The 26,357-nt window shown below is 45.6% G+C and overlaps 1 protein-coding gene across 1 annotated transcript in view; it reads right to left on the bottom strand.

Annotated features, from left to right (window-relative positions):
• Positions 1–26,357, bottom strand: part of Kiaa1549 (KIAA1549 ortholog) — a 137,976-nt gene that overhangs the window by 78,950 nt on the left and 32,669 nt on the right. The window contains exons 2-4 of the mRNA XM_047562094.1: positions 8,909–11,587; positions 4,893–4,981; positions 3,731–3,908 (exon numbers count right to left, since the gene is read on the bottom strand). Coding sequence (XP_047418050.1) covers positions 3,731–3,908; positions 4,893–4,981; positions 8,909–11,587 — 2,946 coding nt within the window. The remainder of the gene's footprint in view (positions 1–3,730; positions 3,909–4,892; positions 4,982–8,908; positions 11,588–26,357) is intronic.

The raw sequence follows: 26,357 nt of genomic DNA, 5'->3' as shown, positions 1-26,357 counted from the left end.
TTGGGTAAAATGTTCTGTAAACATCTATCAAGTCCATTTGTTCTACAGCATGATGTAATTCCAATGTTTCTTTGTTGATTCTCTTGTCTAAACAACCCATCCATTGATGGAAATGGGGTACTAAAGTCCCAACTGTTATTGTAATAGAGTCTATCTCTCCTTTTAAATCTAATAATGTCTGCTTTACATAATTGGGTGCTCCAGGATTGTGTGTTCAATAATTGTTGTCTCTTCTTGTTAAATTTATCCCTTTATCATTATAGAGTGGCCTTCTTTGTCTCTTGTTCCAGTTTTTGACTTAAAGTCTATTTATCTGATATAAATATAGCTACCTCAGCTCTCTTTTGGTATCTATTTACATGGCATGTCATATCTTTTTTCATCCCTTTTCTATCAGTCTATGTGTGTCTTTCTTGGTGAAGTGAGTTTCTTGTAGGCAGCATATCACTAAGCCTTATTTTTTTGTTGTTTTGGTTTGACTTTTTAATCCATTCAGTCAGTCTATACTTTTTGATTGGGGTATTTAGTTACATTCAAAGTTATTATTCATAAGTAAAGACATATTACTGTCATTTTCTTAATTTTTTTCTGGATGTTTTGTATATCCTCTTCTTGTTTATTTGTTTGTTTTTTGTGTACCAAGGGTTGAATTCAGGGGCACTCAACCACTAAGCCACATCCCCAGCCCTATTTTGTATTTTATTTACAGACAGGGTCAGAGTTGCTTAGCACCTCCTATTGCTGAGGCTGACTTTGAACTCACAATCCTCCTGCCTCAGCCTCCTGAGCTGCTGGGATTACAGGTGTGTGCCACCTCGCCCAGCTGTTTTGTAGATCTTCCTCCCTGTTTGTTTGGGGGTTCTGGTGGTTTGGTGATTTTCTGTATTGATACAGTTTGACTCCTTCTGTATATCTGCTCTACTAGTGAGTTTTGGACTTTCACAGGTTTCATGGTAGTTATTATCCCTTTATTTCTAATGTGGGGCTCTCTTAAGCATTTATTATAGGACCAGTATGGTGATTATAAAATCTCTTGGTTTTCATTTGCCTTTAAAAGATTTGATTTCTCTTTTGTTTCTGAAAGATAACTTTGCTGAGTATTCTTGATTGGCAGGGGTTTGTTTTGCTTTGGTTTGGCTTCTTCAGCACTCTGCCTATGCCATCCCATTCTTTCCTGGACTATAAAGTTTCTGCTACAAAGTCTGTTATTATTGTAATGGAGATTTCTTTATATGTGACCTAACACTTTTCTATTGCTATTTTTAGAATTCTACCTTGTACTTTTGATGATTTGACCGTAATATGCCTCAGAGAGGATCTGTTTTGATTGAATCTGCAGGGGTTATTTGAGCTTCTTGATCCTGAATATCCATATCTTTCCTAAGATTTAGAAAATTTTTAGTAATGATTTCATTGAATAGATTTTTCTGTGCCTTTTCTCTTCTCCTTTGGAATACCCACATTGCAAATGTTTGCTCATGCAATGGTGTCTCAAAAGTCTCAAAGGCTTTCTTCATCCTTTTTCTTTTTTTTGTCTCACTAAATTATTTTTAAAAACCTGTCTTCAAGCTCAGAAATTCTTTCTTCTGCTTGATCTATTCTTCTGTTGAGGTTCTCTACTGTATTTTTTATTTCTATTGATTGAGTCCTTTAGCTCCATGATTTGTGATGGATTCTTTTTTATGATGTACTAACTTTTTGCTGAGTTTCTCATTCATATCATGAATTATCTTCCTAATTCCATTGAACTATCTTCCTAATTCCTATTCCCCTGTGTCTTATTAAGTCCTTAAAAAGTCATTATTTGTGGGGCTGGGGTTTCAGTTCAGTGGTAGAGCACTTGCCTCCCATGTGTGAGGAACTAGGTTTGATTCTCAGCACCACATAAAAATAAATAAACGAAATAAAGGCACTGTGTCCATCTACAACCAAAAATTTTTTTAAAGTCATTATTTTGGATCTTTTTCAGGAAATTCACTGATTTCCTTTTATTTGGGGTCTATTGCTAGAGACTCATGCTCCTTTGTGGGTGTCGTGTTTTCTCACGTTTCTTGTGTCTGTACGTAGATACTGGTGTATCTGGTGGACCTACTGCCTCTACCAATTTTACAGTATGGCTTTCATAATAAAAGACTTTCTCCAGGCAATGTGTTCTAGGACGGTGGTCAGAAAGGCTGCACTGGCTTTGGTTCTAGGTGGCTTTGCTTCTTCAGCTGTACTCAACATCAGCAACCCCTACATGTGTCTCAGTGGCCTAGGCTGCAGAGATTATATAGGTTTGCACCACCAGATGTGAGGCACATACCAGTTTCTCTGCAGGTTGTGTTGGGGCAAGACCACCCTGGTGGGCCCAGGTGGATGCACTGCAGTGCTTGGTAGTGGGGCAGGGTACCTGTCAGTGTCTGAGCGATGCATGGGAGTCAGAATGTACTGACAGGAACACACAGGGCACCCATCATTGTCCAAGAGATCTGCAGGGCCTCCAGGGAACACATGCTCAGGACAGGTTGATCAGCTGCTTTCCAGGGTTGGCAGGGGGGGGTCAGCATGTCTGCCTGTTTGCTTCTCAGGGCCTCAGGGGCCACGCTTCTGAGGACTAGAAGTTCAACTGCTTTTGGGGGCTGCAGAAGGATGGGCAGAGTGTCAAGCTGCTTCCCGGGCCCAAGGGCAAGTAGTGGTATTTCTACAGATCATGTCATGGAAATGCAGAAGCCAACCTCGTACCAAATAAATATATGCAATGTGAAGGTGACTGGTATTGTTTTAAAGCGGAAAAATACCTAAGATAACAATTTGAGTATCACAAGGTACAACTGACAAAACACTTCAAAGGTATATAAATTCATTTGAGATGAATTCTTAAGTATTTATGGGCAAAATGACATAATATCTGGCAGTGTCTTAAAACACTCTTGGGCCCTCAAAAAAGCTTGTGGAGGAAAGATAAAACAAAACTGGTAAAACATTTATTATTTTTTAAGCTCAGGATGAGCATATGTAATTCTCTATACTTTAATGAATCTACATCATGTACAACCATAAAAATGATGTACCCCATTTGTGTACAGTGAATCAAAATGCAGAATCTATAAAAAAATAGAAAATTTAAAAATTTTTTAAAAAAGAAAGTGCACAGAAAATAAATAAAATTTTTTAAAAAGGAACTACTGCTAAATTTAGGGAGTGTGATGATTTTGTGGACAGATATATCCGTATGTATGTGAGTGTGAGTGTGTAGGGGTGGGTTTGTGTGTTTAACAGGCCTTACCTTTCAGAGGCATAAGGTAAAATATTTATAAGTGAGATGATACAGTGCCTGAGATTCACCACAAAATAATGTGACAGGTGGGGAAGTGAATGGGGGTACAGATGTCATAATAAGCCTGGCTAGAAGCTGAAAACTGCTAAAACCCACATGGTAGGTACATGGGGGATTATCAAACTATTCTGTGTATTTTTATATATGCTGGAATTTTTCCATAATTATAAAGGTTTTCTAAATTAAATAACAGAGCCAGGTGCAATGGCACACACCTGTAGCCTCAGCCTCCCAAAGGACTGTGACAGGAGGATGGCTTGACTGGAAGTCAGAGGCTAGCCTGAGCACACAGCAAGATCCCATCTCAAAAAATAAACATTTGGATGAATAGTTTCTAAAATAGTCTCCAATTTTTTAAAAATAAAATGAAATTCTACTTACAAATCAAAACACTAGGCTCAGTTGTCTCACCTGTTTGGACTTGGAACCTGGACTCTGGCACGAAGAAAGAAGGTTTCACAGACAGGATTAAAGGAGTTTGGTCACGCACTAGTTTACTACTAATAAGTACATTAATGACTGATATTGCCGTGTAAACAAAAGGACCCGATGTTACCAGAAAAGTGAAATCAGTGAATAGTTCATAAACCTAAGGAAATAAAAAAAAAAAAAAAAGACAATTCAAGCTTAAAGGAAGTTGTACTGGACAAAAAAATAATACATTAAACTTAAAAATATATCAGTATTTTAAATGAAAGGGTAGTGCTTCGCAGAGAATCAAGATTTCAGTTATTGTATTCTTTCAATCTTCTCAAAAACAGCTCAAAATTACCAGAGAATTCAGGGTATTCATCATGTTTAAACCACACAGAGAAAAAAGAGCACTTTCTGTATCAAGCATTCACTGTCCAAAATACAATGGAAGCCACTTTACAGTTTTAAGATTTCCAGAGGTTAGATTAAAAAACACAAGAACATGTGAAATTAATCTTAAATACACCTTACTTAACCCAATGCAACTGAAACATCATTCAATATGTCGTCAATACAAAAAAATTATAAGTGAGATATTTTCTGTTCCTTTTTCACTATATTCTTGAAATCTTCAGCTCCACCACATGGTGTATTTTACACTTAGGGCACAACTCAGTTCAGACGAGCCCTGTTTCCTGTGCCCCAGTCACCTCCGCCTGTGGATGGTGCAGGTCTAGAGAGAGCCTGGCTGCCTCAGCTCAACTAGGAAAGGGAAACCTGGGGGGTCACCACGGAAGATGTGGAAATCCATCTCATCCCACTAAGTGGACTGAAAGAGGCATATGTACTCACTCCAAGATTTAATTCAAACTCAAATCCAAATCCTTTAAGGTAAACCAAGGGAAGCAAAAATTGTTAAGGTCATCACCCCAAACTGTCACCTCTGAGAGCCCCTCCATCCCGACTCTGCCAAAACATCCCCCCAAATGAACTAAACTTCACCCTGTCTGGCATCAGGAACAGCTTCTCTGAAGAAATGACACTGAGAGGAGATCCGAGGATGAGCAGGAATGGAGCAGGAGAGGGGACAGAGGAAGGAACAGTGCCAGGCAGTCATCAGCTGCCACCAGACTCAACCACACGTCCAGCAGGGGCTCACCTTCAGCTCCACCGCGCGGTTGAAGTGAATCCTCAGCACTTCCTTGATGGAGGTAATGATGTACTCCTGCACGGCTCTCCTGGCCAGCACTGCGATTAGACAACCACCACAAGCACGTGAGTGTCGTTATAAACACCAAAGGAATCACACCTCTGGACCCCAGGCTACGCCAAACTGTGTTAGCCAGGGGACAAAAGAGCTTCCAGCTCTCGTTTTCATCTGAACAAACTGCAGGTTGACTCCTGGCTATGTCCCTAATAGCGAAACACCAGACTTCAGAAGCTCTTAGAAGCAACATTTTTAAAGGCTTTAGATGCTGCTCAACAGAACTAGAGATATCTTCATAAGAAGACTCCTCCCCTCCCTTTCCAAAGCAGTTGGTGAAGAATGCTGCTCACTAAGGGTGGGGAAAATCTTATCCCAATCCCATATTTTAAATTTTTGTGCAGGAAATATTTCTCATATAAAAGCATAGTTCTGTTGAATTTTTTTTTCACATCTAAAAAGTTCCATTTTAAAACCTATACTAACGTGTATGCCCACTGCCCCAGGTCTAGTGAGCATTTAATAAGCTGGTCCTTCTTTTTTTTTGTACCTAGGATTGAACTCAGGGGCACTCAACCACTGAGCCACATCCCCAGTCCTATTTTGTATTGTATTTAGAGACAGGGTCTCACTGAGATGCTTAGCGCCTCACTTTTGCTGAGGCTGGCTTTGAACTCACGATCCTCCTGCCTCAGCTTCCAAGTCACTGGGATTTTAGGTGTGCTAAGCTTGTCCTTCTTTCCCCTACGATTTTTTCCTTCCTCTTCCATCAACTTCCCATAGTGCAGAATTAAGATACAGTTGATATTAATATTCCACTTTTAATTTCCCTGTTCTTAATTTTGAGAAATGGAGACAGGATCAGTCCACCTCACATTCTTGATTCTTAAAAAAAAAAAAAGTGTGCCCCATCAGTAGGTGAATAGATTAAGAAATTATGATGTACACACACACACACACACACACACACACACACAATGGAGTTCCACTCAGCCATTAAAAAAGAATGAAGGACTGTCAGTAGACGCTTGCATAGCACTTGTGAGGCACTGGGTTCGAGCCTCAGCATCACATAACAAGAAATAAAGAAAAGTTATTGTGAAAAAAATCTTTAAAAATTAAAAAAAGAAGACTGGCACAGTGGTACACAACAATAATCCCAGCAGCTTGGGAGACTAAGGTAGAAGGATTGAGAGTTCAAAGCCAGCCTCAGCAAAAGTGGAGCATAAAGCAACTCAGGGCTGGGATGTGGCTCAGTGGTCGAGTGCCCCTGAATTCAATCCCCAGTACCAAAAAGAAAAAAAAAAAATTAAGAAAGAAAGAATGAAATTATGGCATTTGCCAGTAAATGGATAGAGATGGAGAATATCATGCTAAGTGAAATTAACCAAACTTAAAGGTCAAATGTTTTCTCTCATACCCAGAAGTTAGAATAAAATAAAGGAAAAGGGAGGGAAGGATGAGATTACACAAAGAATCAAATATAAATTAATAGTGAAAGGAAATCTAGTAGAACAGAGATAGGAGGATGGGACAGGGGAGGGAGGATAAGAGGGAAAAAGGGGGTTGTGAACTGAAATTGATTTCCATGCATGTGTAAGTTTGTCAGAATGAACCCAACTACTATGTATAACTATGAAGTTCTAATAATAATAAAAAAATGTAAGTTACATTTGATTGTCTTTCCAACAATTCAGTGACCCAGATATTAAAAAGATAAGGGGGATCAGTCCTTTAGTTCATGAGACCATCAGAACAAATCCACTGCTCCTGCCCGCGTTGCTGGGTCATGCCAATGCTGACATGGTCTGCACAGGCTCCAAGTGGATCGGAGTACGCCATGGATCTTAGGGAAAGTCAAAATGAATAGGAAAGGGAGGGGAAGTGGAAAGAAGGAGGGAGGGCTAGAACAGACAGGGAAGTAGGGAGGAGGAAAGCAAGAGTCTCAAGAGCTTGGGTTGGGTAAGGATGGAGGCAGAAAGTCAGAAACAAGAACCGACAGAGGAAGCAGGAAGCAGGGACTGCAAGTGACTTCACATGGCTGAAGGCAGTTCTCAGTACAGCCAGGTGCTGCTGTATGTGGTCCCACAGCCACCATAACTGCCACCTGCTCTGAGCAATCTGAGGAAGACATTATAAAACTCGCACTGAGATGCGAGAACTACAGTCTTTGGGGAAAACAGAAACACATCTTACAGTTCTTTTGCCCAACTATCTAGTTTCCCCAGAGCTAGCAGAAGAGAAGTGAGGAGCCCTCTAGAAGAGGACATGGGTCAGGAAGGTTCCAGGTGGGAACCCTCCCTGGACACCCATAGTCAAGGGTCTCCCTGCCAGTCCATCAGGATTAACAGCACCTACAGTGGTTCTACTTTATTACAGAACTCTACTACAAAGAACCACCTCAAACCCCCCTCCAGATTCTCTCATGGATAGATAACTACTAAAAAAACAGCACCAAGGTCAAATCTAAACAAGAATTGGAGAGGAGCTGATCTGTCCTCTTGTCAAAGGCCTTACAAAAGTGAGAGATGGCATCTACCTTCTCTTCAAATGCAAAGTGACAGTGTGGTGCTCTGCGCAGCTGCCAATGCTGTTGAAGCGTACACTCACAACGGGTGAATTTTTTTCCAAAAAGCAGTTTGAAAACATAGATACTAATAAAGGGCATCAAACACCATTAAATGTATATCATATATGAAAGTTAAATTTTATCCATATGATACCCAAGGTTCTCAGAGGTACTTCTAAAATGGTTCCCAATTACTTGCAGAAAAATTCTCAAAGATACAGCATTGTCGGTATCATAAATATCATAGTATCTCGGAGAGATGCTTTCAGGAACTCTTCTCCTAAGCCCCTTACACCCAGCCCCTCTGTGGTGTAAGGAGAACGAAAAGTTTCTGTCAATAAGAAACTCCTCTCCCTACTCGACTGCTCACATCCTGCAGATTAAAGTGTCTAATTTTGTTCCAACCTCATTTCCTAATGGAGTCGCCTGCTCCTCCCATGGAGCCCATGGCTCACCGCCTGCCCTACCAGGTTCTAAGACCCCGTCTGACTCGGCTCTATGTCCCTCACGGCCTCAAAAAGTAGCATGCACATACTAAATGCTCAGTAGTTATGTCACCTGCATTGCAAAGGTTCCCTTTGGAGTGATGAGAGCAAAGGCTGCCAGTATTCCCAGGCCTCTGAAGGGGTGGTGGCACTGTCCTGGTATTGGGCAGAGACTCCATAGATCAGACCAGGCAAGCTCTTCTCCTTCCCTTCCTCACCTGCACCTTTTCTTCTTCCTCTTCCTCTTTGTCCATTCCACTTCTCCCTAGTTCTCCCGCCATTTTTCTCTCCCTTCTTTAGTAAAACTGTCCCCACCAAAACTAATTCACAGAGCCAGGCTCTGTCAATTAGGCTGGAGACGAGCACATGCTCATAGCCCGTGAGACCCCACGTGGCTTAATGCGGCTGGAGCAGCCCACAATGCAGGGGACCCTGCAGCTAGGCTGTCCACCAACCGGGGCTGCAGGTGAGACAGAGGATCAAAGTCTGTGACTGCGTTCTGGGGACATTTATTCACTTCGTTTTTCTTCCCTCAGGATCCAAATGACATTTACAGGAATATATAAAAGCAAAAGCAAGAATAGTGAATCAGCATAAAATTGCAAAGGTTACCCTTATACAACTGCCCGGCTGCCTGAACTGAATGAGAACGTGTTCCCTTTCAACCATGTCACCCGTGCACACACCGAGTTATGACTTTTGAAGACAAAGACCCTACCATAAACTTCCATGGTTCACTTCAATCCTCTATTTGCTTTTGTTGCAAGTACTAAAAGGTCATTTTTAGGGTGCTTGCTAAGCAAGCACTGGGCTGTGTTTTACATAAATTGATGCATGTAAGGTCTCTTGTAAGCACTGCTCACCAGCACCTTAGGAAAAGCCCCCGCCCAGAGAGGCGACCGGACCCAGGGCCTTACCAGTTGTGATCAAGTAGGCATCGGGAACTGTAATGTCACACACATAGGGTGACTTGGTGGTGGCTGGTGCTGGAGTACCCACTGTCGCTTCGAGAGTGGAGGTGGTCACAGGGTGGAGGGACGGCCCTGGAGGGGTTGCTCTGTCCTCCGGGGGGCTCTGACTCGCAGTGCCACTGCTCAGGGCAGAGTCCACGGTATCGCCAGCGGAGGCAGTGCTGTTGGGTGTGCCTGGCTCGGGGGACGCGTTCCATGGTGAACCTGTGGGTGTGGACGGTGGCTCTGTGGGCAGGGGTGAGGAGCTCCCCCCGGGGATAGCTGAGGACGCTGATGGCAGATACGCATCACTGACGGACACTGGACCAGTGGAAACGACTTGGGAAGAAGAGGGAAAGACAGATCTGTGATCGTCTGTGGCACTGACCAGGTCCTCAGAGAGTGTCAGAGTCAAGGACGAAGAAGCCTCGGTAAAACTGGGTGTCCAAGGGGAAGCTGCAGACAGGGATGTGGGGTGAGTCCCAGCAGTAGAGACGTCGAGGGTGGGCTCGGAGCCCGGGGGCACCAGCGGGGTGACCACAGAACCATGGGGGATGGGCAAAAACTCAAAAGAGGTGGTAGTTCCCACGGGAGCGGAGGTAAAATGGGTGTCGGAGTCCGTGGGCCAGGCGGTTGATGATCCAGCAAGCTGGAGAGGATCAGAGGGCAAGCTTGGGAGCGCTGGCACTTCAGAATGACCAGGGAGAAAAGCGACCGTCCTTAAAGGGACGTCTGAACTCGGCCAGAGCTGAGACGACGCCAGGTCTATGGAACTCAGGGCAGAAAGATGAGGTGGGTGCAAACCGGCAGAGTCAGACAAGGCCAAGGTCGCCGCCCAGGCTGAAAGGGACGGAGACGCAAAGGGGGACAGGCCACTTGGCATCAGAGATGGAGCAGCAGGAACCTGTGAAGAGGAGGGGGCTGGGCTGCTCAGCTCCAGCGGAGGAGTAGAGGAGAAGCTGGCCGCCAGATCCAGGACACTCGCAGATGGCTGCTGGGACACCCCGGAGGGCTCCTGGAGGGGGAAAGGGGAAGGCTCCAAGGAAGGAACCTGACTCTCAGTGGGGGAGAGACTCGCCTCTACAACTGGGGACAGCGTGCTTCTGTTCACCGTGACAAAGAGAGACGAGTCAAGGAGGTCACTAGCGATCGCTGAGAAAGACACAGCCGTCACACTGGAGGGCGTTACTCGAGCGTCAGCCACCGAGGAGAAGCCAGAGGCAGGCGGGAGGGACACCGGCGTGGAGAGGCGGTCCAGGGCAGGGAGCACCTGGGTGGCGATGGTGCTGCTCAGGCCCTCCTCGGCCGACAGGCCAGGGCTTGCTTCTGAGACCCTCAGGGACCTAGAAGGAAGGGAGACGACGGGCCTGGAGGGGAACCGCGTGTTATACTCTTGAGGATCTTCCTCGAACTCAGAGAGGTCGGTGGCCTCACTGCTCCACAGAGAGGGGCTGCTCACTTCCAGTGTGGCCACCGTCAGGGTCTCGGGCCCGTCCCCTGACCCCACGTCTCTCTCCACAGGGCTTGTGGCCAGAACGTGCCGAGGAGATGCCACGGCACAGGATGCGCACCACGTATAGGGCCTGAGGGAGGCCACGGGGCTCAGGACCAGGGTATCCGCCCCGTGACCGGGGACCACAGGACTGCCAGGCAACTCTGAGGTCTCGCCCGTGTCTCCAGGAAGGAAGGGGTCACGTGAAGCCTCAGCTGAAGGAGTAGAAAAAGATACAAAGGCAAGAGGGGAGGGAAATGAAGCCCAGTGTGTGCTACTGAGAGCAAAGGCCGTCTGTGACATGGTGACAGCAGGGTACGTCCCTGGAGAGATGGTTTCTTCCAGATGCCAACTCCAAGCAGTGGTGACAACAGGGTGTCCGTCTATGCTTGTGGCCAGGATCTCCTCTGGCGTCTGTGAGGCCTCCCCCAGGGGGAGAGATGGCTGTGGGGGAATGTCACCACCTAAGGGCCGAGGCAGAGAAGACCAAAAGCCAAAGGGCAGGGCTCCTGAGTCCTCTGTCACTGGAGCCTCCGTCTCTGGCAAAGTCCTACTTGGTAACTGGCTATAAGTTCCGGTAGGATAAAGCACCAGATTCCCATTAGGAGTTGGAATTATGCCCTCGGAGGTGGGAAAAGCTAGCCAAAAGGTGCTGAAGTGACTGGGGGACTCTGCGTAAGTCGCTGGTGGCTGGGCTGAGCTCTGCCAGGCGGACGTCACCTCTTTGTTCTGTAGAGAAATCCCAGGTAGTGACGGAGTGGGCTTGAGCTCAGGCGTTTCTTCAGGCAGCTCTGGGGGGCTGACCATGATGGACTGCATTGGGGACACCATCCGTGCAGAAGTCCAGGGAGCATCTGGCAAAAAGTTATCCATGTCATCGTCACCGAAGGCCACCTCATTACTCGTCACCGACCCATAATTTGCCACAAAGATGCTGTGCTCTGCTGTACTTTGGGTCTGTTTTCCGTGGTTAAAAAAGGCTGTATCAAAACTAGTGGCAGATGGAGAGGACATGGGGAGCAGAGACCTGCTCGGCTGGGACCACGCAGCAGTCTCTGTTAAGGCCACGTGTGCAGCGCTGGGCGCAGTGCTGGTCTCCAGCAGGAGCTCCGCGGGGAATGAGGAGAGGTTGTGCTGTTCCGGGGAGAGCTCATCTATCAAGAAACCAAAGCTGGGTTAGCCGCAATGCAAGGCCAGTCGGGCTGCTGACGTTCCCTCTCGGGCATAAACAGTTATTCATTCAGCAAACATCCACTCACGGTAAACAGCCACGATTCCCAGCTCCTCAGAAGCCAGATACTGCCAGAAATGCCATTGGAACTCTATCTTCAAATATTCAGCAACCTGAGCACCACCTTTACGTAGGCTTGCCTGTGTGTGCACACATTCACACGCTTCCTCTAACAACAGACACTCATACCCACAGAACCACGCAACACAGGAAACGGGCCTCAGGACACCGTCTGGCCCTCTCCCTCATTTATCACACCAGGATCGCAGGAGGAAGGCTAGAGAAGGTGGTAAGTCCACAAGATCACGCCCGGAGGGGAGCCGGCATCTGAACACAAGTCTGCCCTGACCCCTAAGCCCATGTTTTCTCTTCTCATCAAGAGCTGACTCCTGAGAGAAGGAAGGGGACCCCCGGCAGCATCGCGCAAGCCCGGGAAGGGTTCCCTGCCTTCCCAGCTGTGCTCCCAAACAGCCGCCGGGACCCCCGTGTGGGCCGCGGACACCTGCAGGCTCACCTTTCACCACTCCTTGCCCCACTCCCAGGGCCCCACGGCTATGCTCTGGCCAAATCAGCGTCCTGCAGTTCCCCAAACCCAGATCCGCTCTGGCCTTGGTGACCTGCCCCATGTTGTCCCCGTTCCTGAATGCCCTTCCTGGCTCTCCACCAGGATTGCTCCTGCAGGTCCTTCAGATGCCACATGGATCTGAACTCCTCCCCCCAAGCACTAATTATGGGTTAGTGTCCCCCCTTGGTCTTCTACCTGTCACACCCCTATCATCAAACTACCTGCCCACTGGTTAGACTGAGCTTCTGGAAGCAGGGCCGGGTCCTGTTTTCCTGGTAGCCAGCTCAGCGAACGGCATCTGGCAGGAACCCAATAAGCACCTGCGTGAATGACTGAAGGAATGCTCAGAAGACGCCACGTCACATCGTTCCACCATCTGCTCAGAATCTCCTATTCTTCATCCCGTGACAGCCGTCATCGCTTTAAAAGTTCAGGCGTCTTCACCTGTGATTTAGATACGTTGCCTAGAGAAGTTGGGCAAGTGATGGCCCAGTCACTGAGAGAGGCCCAGAATACTGTCCACTGCGGCACAGGCTGGGGACAGGGCAGTGATCACAAGCAGAACTGACGCCTTCCCCTTGTCCCAACAGTGTGTGAAATACCGTAAGAATAATCCTCAACTCAATCTTCTTTATGACTCTTGTCCTTCTTTTAAAAAAGGAAATTTGGACACACACACACACACACACACACACACACACACACATACACAAGGAGAACACCTGGGAAGGTGAAGGAAGATCAGAGTGCTCCTCCTAGAAGCCAAGGAATGTCAGACTGCCAGCAAACACCAGCAGCTAGGAGAACCGTGGGGGCAGGGTTCTCCCCGTCTCAGAGGGAACCAACCCTGCTGACACCCTGACCTTGGGTTGCTGGCCTCCAGAGCTGACACAATTAAGTCCTGTTACTGAAGTCAAAAAAATAAAAGAAGAAGAAGAAGAAAAGAAAAATGTCTCTCAACTTCGGCTTTGTGCAGCAAGTGAACAAGTCTCCCCAAGTTTAGAACCTATATTATTTGTATGGTCCTAATAACTGTGCTAAGAAACCTAATTTGAAGTAGACCCAGTCTAGTCGGGTACAATGGTGCACGCCTGTAATCCTAGTGGCTTGGGAGGCTAAGGCAGGAGGATCTTAAGTTCAAAGCCAGCCTCAGCAACGGCGAGGCACCAAGCAACTCAGTGAGACCCTGACTCTAAATAAAATACGAAACAGGGCTGGGGATGTGGCTCAGTGGTCGAGTGCCCCAAGTTCAGTCCCTGGTACTTCCCCCACCAAAAGAGTAGACCCAGTCTCCAATGTCTGTCAGAAGCTAAGACGAATGATCCCCAGGCCAGGCAGGGTGGCACACACTTACAGTCCTAACTACATCAGAGGCTGAGGCAGAAGAATCAGTAAGCCCAGGAACCTGAGACCAGCCTCAGTAACAGAGTGAAACTCTGTCTCAAGAAAACAATTGTCCTCAGAAGAACACGCTCTCAAATCAGACATCAAATATTCCCACAGCAAGAGCAGCAACAAATATGAGTGCAAAATTCAAAATGAAAAACACACAGGGAAATAAGGTACCGTGAGAAGTCAAGAGAATTCCATGGAAAAGCCAAAAGAAACTAACACAAAATAATATCAGGTCTTAAAGACTTCAGATATTGGAATTCTAGGATACATTTTTTAAAAATATGTTTAATTCATCTAAAATAGTAAGTGGGGACTGAAAACATGAGTTCTGAGCAAGAGACTATGAACACTGACCAGAAATATCTGAAAAGGAAACAAAGAACACTGAAATATGAAAGTACTGTAATTAAAATTTAAAAACTTAATACACACATCAAACGATAATTTAGACATAGCTGAAGTAAGATTTAGCGAACTGAGGGGCACATCTGAAGAAACCACTCAGAAACAGAGAGGCAAAACATAAGACACAGAAGGCAGGAGACATGCCCTTGATCAAGCTGTAGAAAACCATAATAAAGGGAGCTGCATAGAAACAATATTCAAAGAGATAATGCTAATAATTTTCCAAAATTAAGGAGATACAAATCCTTCAATTTAGGAAAACCAGGAAATCCCAAACAAGGTAAATTTTTTTTAAACCCGTACTTACAAATAAGATGCCACAGAGCACCAAAGACAAACCGTGAGGCCGGGCTGGGGCTCAGCGGCAGCGTGCTGGCCTCGCACGTGTGAGGCACCGGGTTCGACCCTCAGCACCACATACACATAAGATAAATAAATACAATAAAATAATTATTGTTTTTAAAAAAGACGAATTATGAAAGCAGTCAGAGAGAGAAGGATGGCGACTGATTACACAAGCCGAGAACTGGTCACAGAACTGGAGGCTAGCGCACTGGGGAACAAACTCTTCACGGTGCTGAGCAAACACCTGCCACCTCGGATCTGAGCAACCAAAGACTCCTCATCACGAAGACACATAAGGTGTGGCGCGTGGCTGTGATTCCAGCTACCCAGCGTGCCGAGGCAGGAGGATCACCATTTTGAGGCCGACCTGGGCAACTCAGAGAGACCCTGTCTCTAATTAAACCTGAGCTGGGGACGTGGCCCAGAGGAGAAGTGCTTGCCTAGCGTGTGCAGGCCTGCGTTGGATCCCCCGCACTGAAAGAAGAGAGGAGGGGAGGGGAAGAGGGAGAGGAGGAGGCAGGAGAAGCAGCCCCTCCACCACCTCTAAACGAGGACATCCTTCAAGAACAAGGATACATTAGCTCAGACAAAAGGTCTGGGAAGAAGAAATAGAGACCAAATAAATGACAAATGAATGGTAAACTCTACACAAACATTAATGGTATAAATGACTAATAACACTACTTTGCAATTTGTGAGTAAACAAAAGATGTACAGTATAGCTTCCTAAAAGTCGAAAGGGGGACAGCAGAGGTATATGTGACTCACCAGTAGAGATGGGAATCAAGAGTTAAGACAGGGCTGGGGCTGAGGTTGGAGTTCAGTGGCAGAGCGCTTGCCTCGCATGTGTGAGGCACTGGGTTCAATCCTCAGACCACATAAAAATAAATAAAGGTATTGTGTCTATCTAAACTAATTAATATATATGTTAATATATATGTGTATATATATGTATTAAACTAATACATATACATATATTTTTAAAGTTAAGACAAAACTGTGAATAGATTTTGTGTAAATATACTAAAATTTGTAAATAACATTTAGTCCTATAGATAACATATTTCTAGCTGGTTCCCTGAGCATATGAAAATCACAAACTTAGATGGAAACTGCTAATTTTAAAGTATCATTCTCCTTTCTCTGTGATATAACTTAAAAGATGAACACAGACTGGGGATGTAGCTCTGTGGTAGAGCACTTGCCTAGCGGGCCCAAGGCCCTGAGTTCAATCCCTAACACTGCAAAATTATTAAGAAAGAAAAGAAAATGAAATGTATGCTAAAAGGACATGATTTCTTAAATAGAGATTTTAAGCTGTTTCATAATGATGTTATTAAATGTTTGTCGCCTTCAATACAACCTGACCCTAGGATTCCTTGTGTAAGTGCTTTTATGACTTACCTGTCACATTCCAAGCATGGGTGAAAGAGAACAGACACTTAATACAACCACAGTAAAACAGCAGCTGTACTTTTCAGCAGTAAAGGTTGAAAAGTCCTACATTCAAGAGGTAATACAAATCACAACTTGGTCCAACTGCATAGCATATAAATTTGAAAGCTTTCCTAAGGATGAGTCATTTTATGTGTCTGTTTTAAAACACTGCTATGATATAACTTGTTTTGAAATGTAAGAGTTGAACAGGGAGTAAGATCCCTTTTAAAGAAATCAGAAACACATTTCAAGTGAACCAGAAGGCTGAGAGAGATAAAGAGAAGTGATGTTTAGTGGCTAATTTATGAACCAGATCTGATGCTACACTCGATCTTAGCCAAAAGGCCAAGAAGCTACCCAAATCTCATGCAAATTAGAATTAAATCCACCCTGCCTTCAGAGGACAAAGGCACAAGAAAGGCAAGTAATCAAAAGGACAAGAGAAAAAAAAATCTCCTAACTAGGAAAGCAGAGGAACAAAAAAACAAAACTTCCCATTGAGAAACGTCAGGCCCTCCAACCTGGGCAGTTTTCCCTCTTTATGCTAGGCACTGGGGGAGACAGCAGCCGTAATGCCACGGGAATTACCTCTGCAGGTCGTTCAGGAAGAGGTTAGAAAACCCAGGTGAGTCTCTTCCTCAGCATAAAAGGCATCAGGGACTCTCATTTCCAGCCCTAGAGATCAATTTCTGAGCTCTGAAGCATTAGATCACAAAAGAGTCAAAGGTTCTCTCTTTGACAAGAGAGAGAAAGGAAAGGGGTTGGGGTGAGACCAAGTGCTTCTCAGACAGTAATGTGCCCGCAAATGACATGGGGAACTTGGAAAAATGCCACCACTGTCCAGCAGCTCTAGGGTGGGCCTGGCCTTCTGCTTTGCTCCAGCTGACCCGGGTCTGACACCCACTCTAAGCAGCCGCATTGAGGCACCTTCTCTCCTGGAGCCTGCGCAACATATATTTATTGGGTTCCCCCGGCCCCTGGACATGACCATGTTGTATGTCACAGTCCAGGAACTGCCCACATGCTGGCTCACAGTGACTAAAAGTCAGTGATGAGGCTCCCCAACTATCTAAGACTCACACAAATAAGTGTCTTTTTAAGTATCTATTTTTCTATCTGGAACTCTTCCCTAAATGTAGTAATCAATCATGGGCTTTTCAAGCTAAATGGATCCCTTAAGACCCAGGCCAATTTCCTTCTCGTGCACATGAGACTCAAGAGTTTAGGCTGACTTGTCCAAAATAGCACACAGGGACAGAGTTCAGCCTGCAGACAGGTCCGTGTGTTCTCAGAGGTGGAATGCTCTTTACACCATGCCACGCTTCGGTAATTAGTCCATTTTATTAAAATAGTTGATGAGGTTGAAAAACACACTAGATTATGTTATACAACAAAGGAGCTGAAAGCACACGCTCAATTCAGTTAATGAAACCCACACAAAGGCAGGCATTTGGGACTCTGAGACCCCACTTCCCCCCTGGGAACAGCTCAAGGGTGCTGGAGATGCAGGAAATTCTCTGAGAACTGGGGAACCCCAGGAACAGCAGTGTCAAATGTCTCTAAAGAGCTCTAATCCAAATGGGACTATTTTTGCTTCTTTGCTAAATTGTAGTTTTCAAAACATGATGAGTCATTTCAACTGTGGATATTAAACCTACCAAACAAGACACCACCACCATCCCCCTGGGAATTTCAAAGAGTTTAAAAATAAAAGTAGTCAGATAATTAAACTGCTGCCAACTTGGCAAATCTTTAGCAACTTTTCTTCTCCTAGTTCCCAGAATGTCCCATGGAGGTTTTTTGTGCCATTATTAAAACGCCCTTCCCCCATGGTCCCCTTTCTTCTTTCTCACTGGTTTAGAAAATAGCATCCTCCCTTTCTTTCTCCAACTCCAACACGTGCCAGTGTCTTTTTCCAGGTCACCCTCTCCTCCAGCCAGTTCTGGTGTGTTACTATCAAATCTGAAGTGTGTGCATGTGTTACATGTATATACACACACACAGCCCGCCACATACATCAGTTACATGGATAATACAAACACTCAAGTACTCCCAACCCAGTTTAAGGAAGAGCTTTCCCCTTACCTCTGATGCCCTGGTGCACCCCTTCCTGTTGCCTCCCCTTCCCTGAGATAACTATTATTTAGAGTTCTGTATTTTTCATATCCTTGATTTTCTTTATAGTCTTACCACACGTATGCATGTTTTCAAACTTTATTCAAAATGGAATTGCATTGCCTATATTCTCTTATCACTAATTTTTTTCTCTCTACATTCTTTTTTAAATTCATCCCTTATTTTGCATGTAGCTATAATTCTTTATTTCCATGTCATCATAAATTCCACCACATGAATAGATCAAGTTCATTTATCCATCTACCATGGATAAACAGTTGGACTAGTGCCAATTTTTGTTTAGTGCAAACATTTCAGACATGAATTTTCTTAACCATATTCTGGTACACATATGTACATGCAAATCACATATGAAAGTACACATGCGTATGGACATGTGTGTATGTGTATCTAGGAATGGAATAATGGCTCAGAAGACAAGTTCATCTGCAAGTTTACTAAAAAACACCAAGAAGTTTTTCAAAGTAGTTGAGCCAATTTACACTCCCACTAGTAATGCAGGAGGGCGTGACTTGAGAATCCTCACGGATACCTGACACTAAGCAGTCCAGCTGGTGTGAAACCTTATGGTCTTAATTTGCAGAGCATTTTTCCCCATCTGCTGGCCACTCATGTGGGCTCTGCTGTGTCTTGTCAATTCTACAGACCATTTTTCCATTGAGTTGTCTGTCATTTTCATTCTGATTTAGAGATTCTTGGCATATTTTGGATCCTACTATCCTGTGTTAGTTACAACTTCTCCTAGTTTATGGCTTGTTGCTTGGTTCTCTTTATGGTGTCTTTTGATCTCAATTTTAATATAGTCCAATTTATCAATTTTTACCATTATTGTCTGAGATTCATGTTGTATCTTAAGATGGAAGTTTTAAGAAATCATCCTCTATACTGAAAAGTGTGATACTCTTCTATACTACCTCTTAGAAATTTTAAGGATTCTGCTTTTTAAAATTTAGGACCAAATGTGCCTATGAGTGCATGGATACATGTGTGTGCGTGCATGTGTGTATGTGCACGCGCACGTGTATGTGTGTGTGTATGTGTGTGTGTGTGTGTGTGTGTGTGTGTGTGTGTGACATATGGACAAGAGTGAATGTGGAGAAGAGTGTCTTAGACCATTGTTTCTCAAAGCATGGTCTTCAAGATTTTTGTCACTGGCTTGCAGTACTGAGATAAAGTGCTTGGGCCTGACTGTCAATCAAGGCACCAGCAGCACGCAGTGTCCAGTATCGCCTGTCTGGGCTGAGGGAGGGATCTCCATGAGGCCCAGAGGCAGAGGGGCAGGATTGGTGATATAGCAATCAGAAGATCAGCACATCTGGAAGCAGGGGGAAAGAAAGCTGGGCATGGTGGCGCACGCCTACAATTCCAGCAACTCAGGAGGCTGAGGCAGAAGGATCATGAGTTCAAAGCCAGTCTCAACAACTTAGTGAAACCCTGTATCAAAATAAGAAAATTAAAAGGCCTGGAGATGTGGCTCAGCAGTTAAATGTCCCTGGGTTCGATTGCTAGTACCCCTCCCCCCAAAAAAAAACCATCAAGAAGGGATTAGGGGGAGACAGGGATCAGAATACCCAAAGCACAGAAGCCCCGATGTTGAGGGTACTGAACAAACACCATGAAGGAACAGGAAGCCATTGAGGAAGACATTAAAAGCACAAGAGCAACGTGATTAGAACAGCGTTTTGTTTTGTTTTGTTTTGTTTTGTTGCCCTTCTCTGTGCTGCTATGTGAAGAACAGGTTAACAGGGGGCAGGAGGAAACAGAGCCCCGTTATGTGGCCACAGTAACTGAACGTGGGGCGACAGGCCTAGGGTGGTGTGTTAGAACCCGGCCCCTCGAGCTGGTCTGCAGACCATCAGCTTCACCTGGGAGTTTCGGAACCGCAGCACCTCTCTCGGGCCTGTGTGACGCCACTCAACCAGAAACTGCTTTCCACGAGGTGCCCGCGGACCTGAGTGCCCACTTGAGACTCACTAAAAAGATTCATTTCAGGGAAATCCACAAGGTGATATCAAGCTTGCAAAGGGATACGTGAGCCTGGGGCAAACCTGCAACAGTGAGAAGCCAGAGGAGGGTGACACCAGACAGCAAGGTGACAAGAAAACAAAGTAAAAGCAGGAAGGGGTCACCTCTGCGAGTGGGCCCAAGAGACCAAGAACAAGAGGCTGGAGAGCAGCTCCAATATGTGATGGCAGGCGTCTTGTGATGGCCCAGGCCAGGCTGCCGTGAGCTGAAGAGGGATGAGCTGTGTCACCCGCCGTTTTTGAGTTAGCTGTGTGAAGCAGGGAGGGATGAGAGGCAGGCGGAAGGGTCCAGGGGCAGTGGTTCTTAGGGCTGGTTAAAGGTGCAGCTTCCTAGAAATGCAGAATCTCAATCGAATCAAGAGAAAACACCAGACAAAGCCAGTGGATATAAAACACCCAGCTCTTCAAAAATGTCCGGGTCATAAAAGACAAGAAAAGACCAAGGAACTGTCACAGACGGGAGACTGAGGAGGTACAACAACTAAACGCGAGGTGGGATTCTGGCTTGGGTTCCAGAAGAGAAGCAGAAAACCTGACAAAACCGGTAAAATGTGTAGTTTAGTGCACAGTCTGCCCCAGTGCTGAGGCCTCAGTTTTGATGACTCTTGTGAGGGTCACATCAGATGCTAACGTTAGGGGAAGCTGGATAAGGAGCAAGCGGGAACTCTGTATTAACCTTCCAACTTTGTTATGGTGTCTGAAATTCTTTCAAAACAAAAACTAAAATACTGATCTTATTCAGAAGACTGGGCTTGGGGTTCAGGAATCTGAGAGTGTGTATGTGTGTGCGCATGCGTGCGCATGTACACACAATGCTATTTTGGAACCTGTTTCATCTAACACCAATTCAAATGCCAGTGCAAGAACCTCTCGTTGAAAAGTGCTAAGCTGCAGCAATGCTGGTGGAACAATCCAGAGGAGAGGAAGACGTGGAAGACGGACAGGGTGAGGGATGAGCCAGGCGCAGAAGGAATAAGGAAGTGGAATCGAAAGTGAGTGTAGAGACCAGAAAACCGTACAACTTAATGGTGAGAACTTAAGGGAATTTTGACCACAGGGGCTTCTCTTTTCCCTTTAAAAAAAAAAAAAAAAAAAAAAAAAAAATATATATATATATATATATATATATATGTATATATATATATATATGTATATATGTATGTTCAGGTCATCCAGTGAGAACAGGGCCCAACTGTGGGGGAGGCAAAGTCCACCAGGAGGGGAGGGTTGGGGTGTAAGAGAAACCTCAGGGAGCAGGAGGAGGGCGCTACCCACAAAAATGAAGCAAGAGGGCCAGGTTCACTACGAGAGCTGCACCCCAACAAGAAGGCAGGTTTCCCCATCATCCTCCATGAGCAAGACCCACTGCCCCCAAATGTTTCAGGGTGCAGCTGGACATGGGGTCTGAAAGAACCATCACCGAGAAGCTCACGCCGCAGAAAAGCTTCGGCCTCAGGGAGAATGACAGTAACTGCTTTTCCCCAATATTTTAAGTTCACTCTTATTTAAACACTTCTTTTTGAAATCTTCCTTTGATATCTTTTGTTACTTGACTTTTACTCAGGCACAAACGACATGAAAACATCTGTTGTCCTACTTCACATCTCTGGTTCCTGACTCACTCAGGAGGCACTGGGATGAGGCAGAGGCTGCTGGACACATGAGCTTCGGGTTCCTGCTCTCGCCCTGCTTCACCGTGAGCTCGTTAACTGCTGGCCTTGAACAGCTCACTCCACTTCCCTGTGTCTCAGTTCTCTCATCGGCTAACAAGAGTCAGTGTTCCAGAAAATTATTACCTGAAAAATGAGTGTTGAAGTTTGCTTTCCAAGTAGAACTGAAATATGACCCCACATTTATGCTACAGGGTTCTCTCAGTCAGGATCCTCTGGTGTTTGCGACAGAGACAACTCTGGCTACATTAGCAGGAGGTTCACAGAATGCACCAGAAGGCTCAGGTTCAAACAGCAGCCATGAGCGGAGGGAGGCTGGTGGCTGGAGAGCCAGCTGGGGTTTCCTGCAGGGAGAGTCCTGGACAAGGCCTGAGTCAGTTCTATCCAGCACAGCCACCGCTGGACTCTCCATCGCTCTGTTTCATGGCTGCACCCTCAGGATCCAAAGTCCAGGTGGGGTGTCCAATTGGCCCTCTTGCCCTCTATATCCCGTGGTCCTGTGACTGTCACATGATGAGATTCCCCAGAAAAAGGGGGGGGGGGTTGTCCCAAAAATAATAATGGCCACTACATCAACAGCTGAGGGAGCTTCAGTTTTAGCTAAAAAGTTCCAGCTAATAAAAAAGCAGGACTCTTTGGCACTGGTATCGTACAATCCCTTCCAAACAGGGAGATAATGGGGCCAAAGTCTCCAGAACGTCCCACAGAAAGCAAAACCAGACACAGCTCTATCTCCAACTTGCTCAGGTCCCCTGGAGAAATCCCCAGTCTGTGGTCACACCTTCCACTTCCTCTGGAGATGGGGACCCAGACACAATCAGTGACTTCACTGGAACATGACGAGAACTCAAGAGGAATTCAAAAAACAATGGCCCCAACCAAACAACACTAAAATAATGGTACTGCAAAACTTTTTATAAATTCACACTATTATAGTTAAAACATCAAAATAGGCTTCATGGTTGGATTTAGGGATGCTCTTTGCATGATGTGCTCATTTGAGGAGACGGGATATTAAAATGCTGGTGTAATTCAAGGTACAGAGTATTAACTGGATGATGCCAGGCTCTCCCTTTGCTTGATTTTATTCCTTCCTAAATAAAATTCAGTCCTCTCTTAACAACCTGGAAAGCAAGACTATCAGCATGTTAAGTAACCAAAATAAACTAAATACTCAATTCACTAAGAACAAAGGAAAAAAAAATTCTGTCAGCCATCTGTTTCTAAAATAATTTAATTCAAAACACAGTCACACAACAACAGGGAAAAGGACACCATCATCCTCAAGATAATCTGCTGTCTCCAATTACCCTGGAGCTGGATGGCACAGGACATGCCATGACTAAGCATGAGGAGGCACTTTCCCTGGGGGACCCAGGGACAGCAGCATTCATTTCCACACCAGCGCACTAGCTGGTAACAAGCGACCAGGAGACGCTGCTGCCTCCCTGAGTGGTCTAATTCCAGCGAACAGTAAACAGCTTATGCTACAGGCTTAAGACCTTAATTCAGCTCCAAATTAAGCTTTTCTCTGATATCAAGTGAGCAGGAGGCTTAAAAGAGAGAGGGGTCACAAGGGTTGGAAGCACCAGCAGGGGCCGCAGCCCCCAGCCTGGTGGGTGTGGGATGTGTTTGCGTAACACACAGCAGCAGCCCCATTGCTTGGGGAGGATGCTAGAAAAGCTGGCTCAGGAACCGGCAGACAAGCGGCTCACTGCTGGAGTTTCTGAGCAAAGCAGCCCTTTTAGCATCTTTACTGTGCAGAGTGGGGAGCAGGCCCGCCAGCAGGCTCCACCCTACACACCAGAGACCAGGAGCAGGCGGGGAGACAGCAAGAAAGGAACGTAGAAAAGCCCCAAGTCAGAGACCCCGCGAAGGTTAACTCAGCCACAAATTCAGCAGCTGACAGCACAGGGGAGCAAGGGAGAACCATCAAGGTGACTTGAGGCTGGGCACCGGGGCACACCCCGAAAGTCACAGCTACTCAGGAGGCTGAGGAGGATCACTTGAGCCCAACCAGGGCAGCACAGCAAGATCATATCTCAAAAAGATGAAAAAAATGTGACTTGGAGTCCCAGTGTCACCACCTACGAGACCACAACAACCCCCACGCTCTGCCATAGGCCCATCAATTACACACACAGCCAGGTTGCACCTTTTTTTTATTATTATTATTTTTTTTAATAATTCATTTATTTTGATTCATTGTTAATAAGTGGGGTACAACTTGTTGAGGTCTGTTAGGTCTCCCCTCGTTCCTCCTCACTACCACTGATGAATCTGGGCCCTGCTGATCTGCCGAGAGCCCAGCCTTGCACAGCTAACGGGAGAAGGGCTTCCCAGGGTGCTGAGCCCAGGAGGCGCCTAACCACCCTGCTTCTTCACCTACTGAGTGTAGTTCAAGAACCAGGAGAGCCCAGAAAACCCCCCAGCAGTCCTTCAAATCTCTTCAACAGTTTCTGGAGCGGACCCTAAGTCCAAGTGCAAAGGGTAGTGGCATTTGCGGCATGAAACTTCCCTACCTCATGCTCACTCACTGTGATACCCCCATGTGCCCCAACTCCAGAGGCTTCAGGCCAAGGGACACTGGCTGAAAACGCTGTAACTGCCCCAGTCCTCATCAGAGGTGTGTGTTCCTGGCCATGGAACCACGAGGCATAACCCACTCTAAACGCTGATCCACCTCAAGTTTCTAACATGCAGATATGGTCAATCCATGTCTGTATGTCTGCATTTTATCTAAAGGAAGAAAAGAAATAACCTTACCAAGTCATCTCATTCTTAAAATCCTTCACTGGTTCTTAACAGCCTCCAGAAATCCAAAGCCCTCAGCTGATGGACAAGAGCCCCCATCTGCCACTTACTCCCTGTCCTGCTGGGTCCCCTTCCCCATTCACCATGTTCTCCTACCTCTATGGTTTCACAGAGGCTGTTCCCTCGGCCAGTCCTTCCTGTCAGACCCAGACTCCCCTGTCCCATCTTCCCCAGATGCCCTCCTGTCACACTTAAGTTGTATTACTGGTTTACTCCCCGATTCCTTAGAAGGCCCTGCACTCCTTAAGGGAGAGGCTGTATCTTCATTGGTCTGTCTCCCATGCCCAGCCCAAAGCCTAATGAGCCCCTTCATTCATAAGTCCATCAGTTCCCTCCTGACCGTGGCAGCTACAGGCAGCGTGTAAAGAGTTCACCAGGACAGATGATGAGATTGAGAGAACCGCCAAGGAAATGAGCAAGGAGAATGATGGACAGGGAAGGTCAGCAGAGGAGGAGGAGCCAGGTGGACAGTGGGAGGCTGCTCCGGTCAGAAGGGTGGCGTGTGCAAAGGCCTGGGATGGGAAAGCATCTCACAGATGTGGAAACGGCCAGCAAGGGAAGTCTGGCACAGCAGGGCTTGTGTGGAGGGCAGGGAGTCAGCTGGGGTGGACGGAACTGGGATTCTAGGGCTCAGGAAAGCAGACTGGGCCCATGATACAGATTGGTGATGATCTGCAGAAAGATGATCACTGAGGTCAACTGATACCATATCAAGGTAGAAAGAGAAAACTGGGGACTTCCGAACTCCACAATGAAACGTTCATTTGAGGGTGACCTACCACAGACAGGCGGTGAGGAGCCAGCGATGCAATCATATTGCTATCCCCTGAATGTCTGTGCTACTCCCCAACAAAGTTCCTATACTGAAACCTGAACTTCAAGGTGACTGAATTAAGAGGTGGGTCTCTGAAAGGTGATTAGGTCATGAAGGTGGAGCCTGTAAGTATTACTGCCTCTATAAGGGAGGCCTGAGGAAGCTTATTCCCCTCCAGCCATGTGAAGATCCACAGACGGCACCTCTATGAGCACGGGCCCGCACCAGATACAAACCTCCTGGCACCTTGATCTTGGCTTCCCAGCCTCCAGAATGGTGAACAATGAGTTTCTATTGTTCATAAATTACCAATTCAGAGGTATTTTGTTATAGCAACCCAAATGGACTAAGACACATACCAAATCAAGCACTATTTACATATACTTCTATGATTCCATTCAAACACACAAATTATTCTCTTCCTTACTTAATTTATTTCCATTCACTAGCAATCTTTCCCAAACCCCCTCTTCTTCCTGCTTATTGGTATGAAGAGCCTCCTGATTAGCAATTATCCATAACATTAACTTTCTAAGTATCTACAATTATGACTTCTCTTGGTTTATTTAAAGGCTTCTTGGGACTCCAGGATGAGGAATAACATGAAGCTAATTTAAATACTAATTTGCCAAGAAACTAACCAGATCAAATGTATAAATAAGCCAAAAGGCAATTTTTCTAAAACAGAAGTCCTACCAGCACAGCAGAGTTCATGTGTGTTTTTGCTATTTACAGTAAAATGTTTAAAGGCTGCCAACAAACAAATTTTTATTATGAAACATTCAGACATACCCAAAGACTGGAAGACTAGAAGCCATTGCCAGCTTCAACAACTTCAATTTTTCTAATGAAAGAAAAGCAAATCCCAGATAATATTTTTCACTTCAATGAACACCTCCATTAACTCTGATTAGAACTCTTTTTTTAACAATCATAGCTACAATATAACTATCACACCCAACAAAATTAAAAATAATTCCTAATATCTTCTAATTATCCACTTCCTTCTTAGTTTTCCTTGATGGCCTCAAAATATTTTTGTACAGTTGCTTTTTCAAGTCAGGCTCCAAACAAGAAACACACTGTCT

The sequence above is a fragment of the Sciurus carolinensis genome, chromosome 8 (assembly GCF_902686445.1).
Source record: "Sciurus carolinensis chromosome 8, mSciCar1.2, whole genome shotgun sequence".
In the NCBI taxonomy this organism is placed as follows: Eukaryota; Metazoa; Chordata; class Mammalia; order Rodentia; family Sciuridae; genus Sciurus; species Sciurus carolinensis.
Note: the sequence above shows the minus strand (reverse complement) of the source record. Positions and strands in the feature narration are given on the sequence as shown.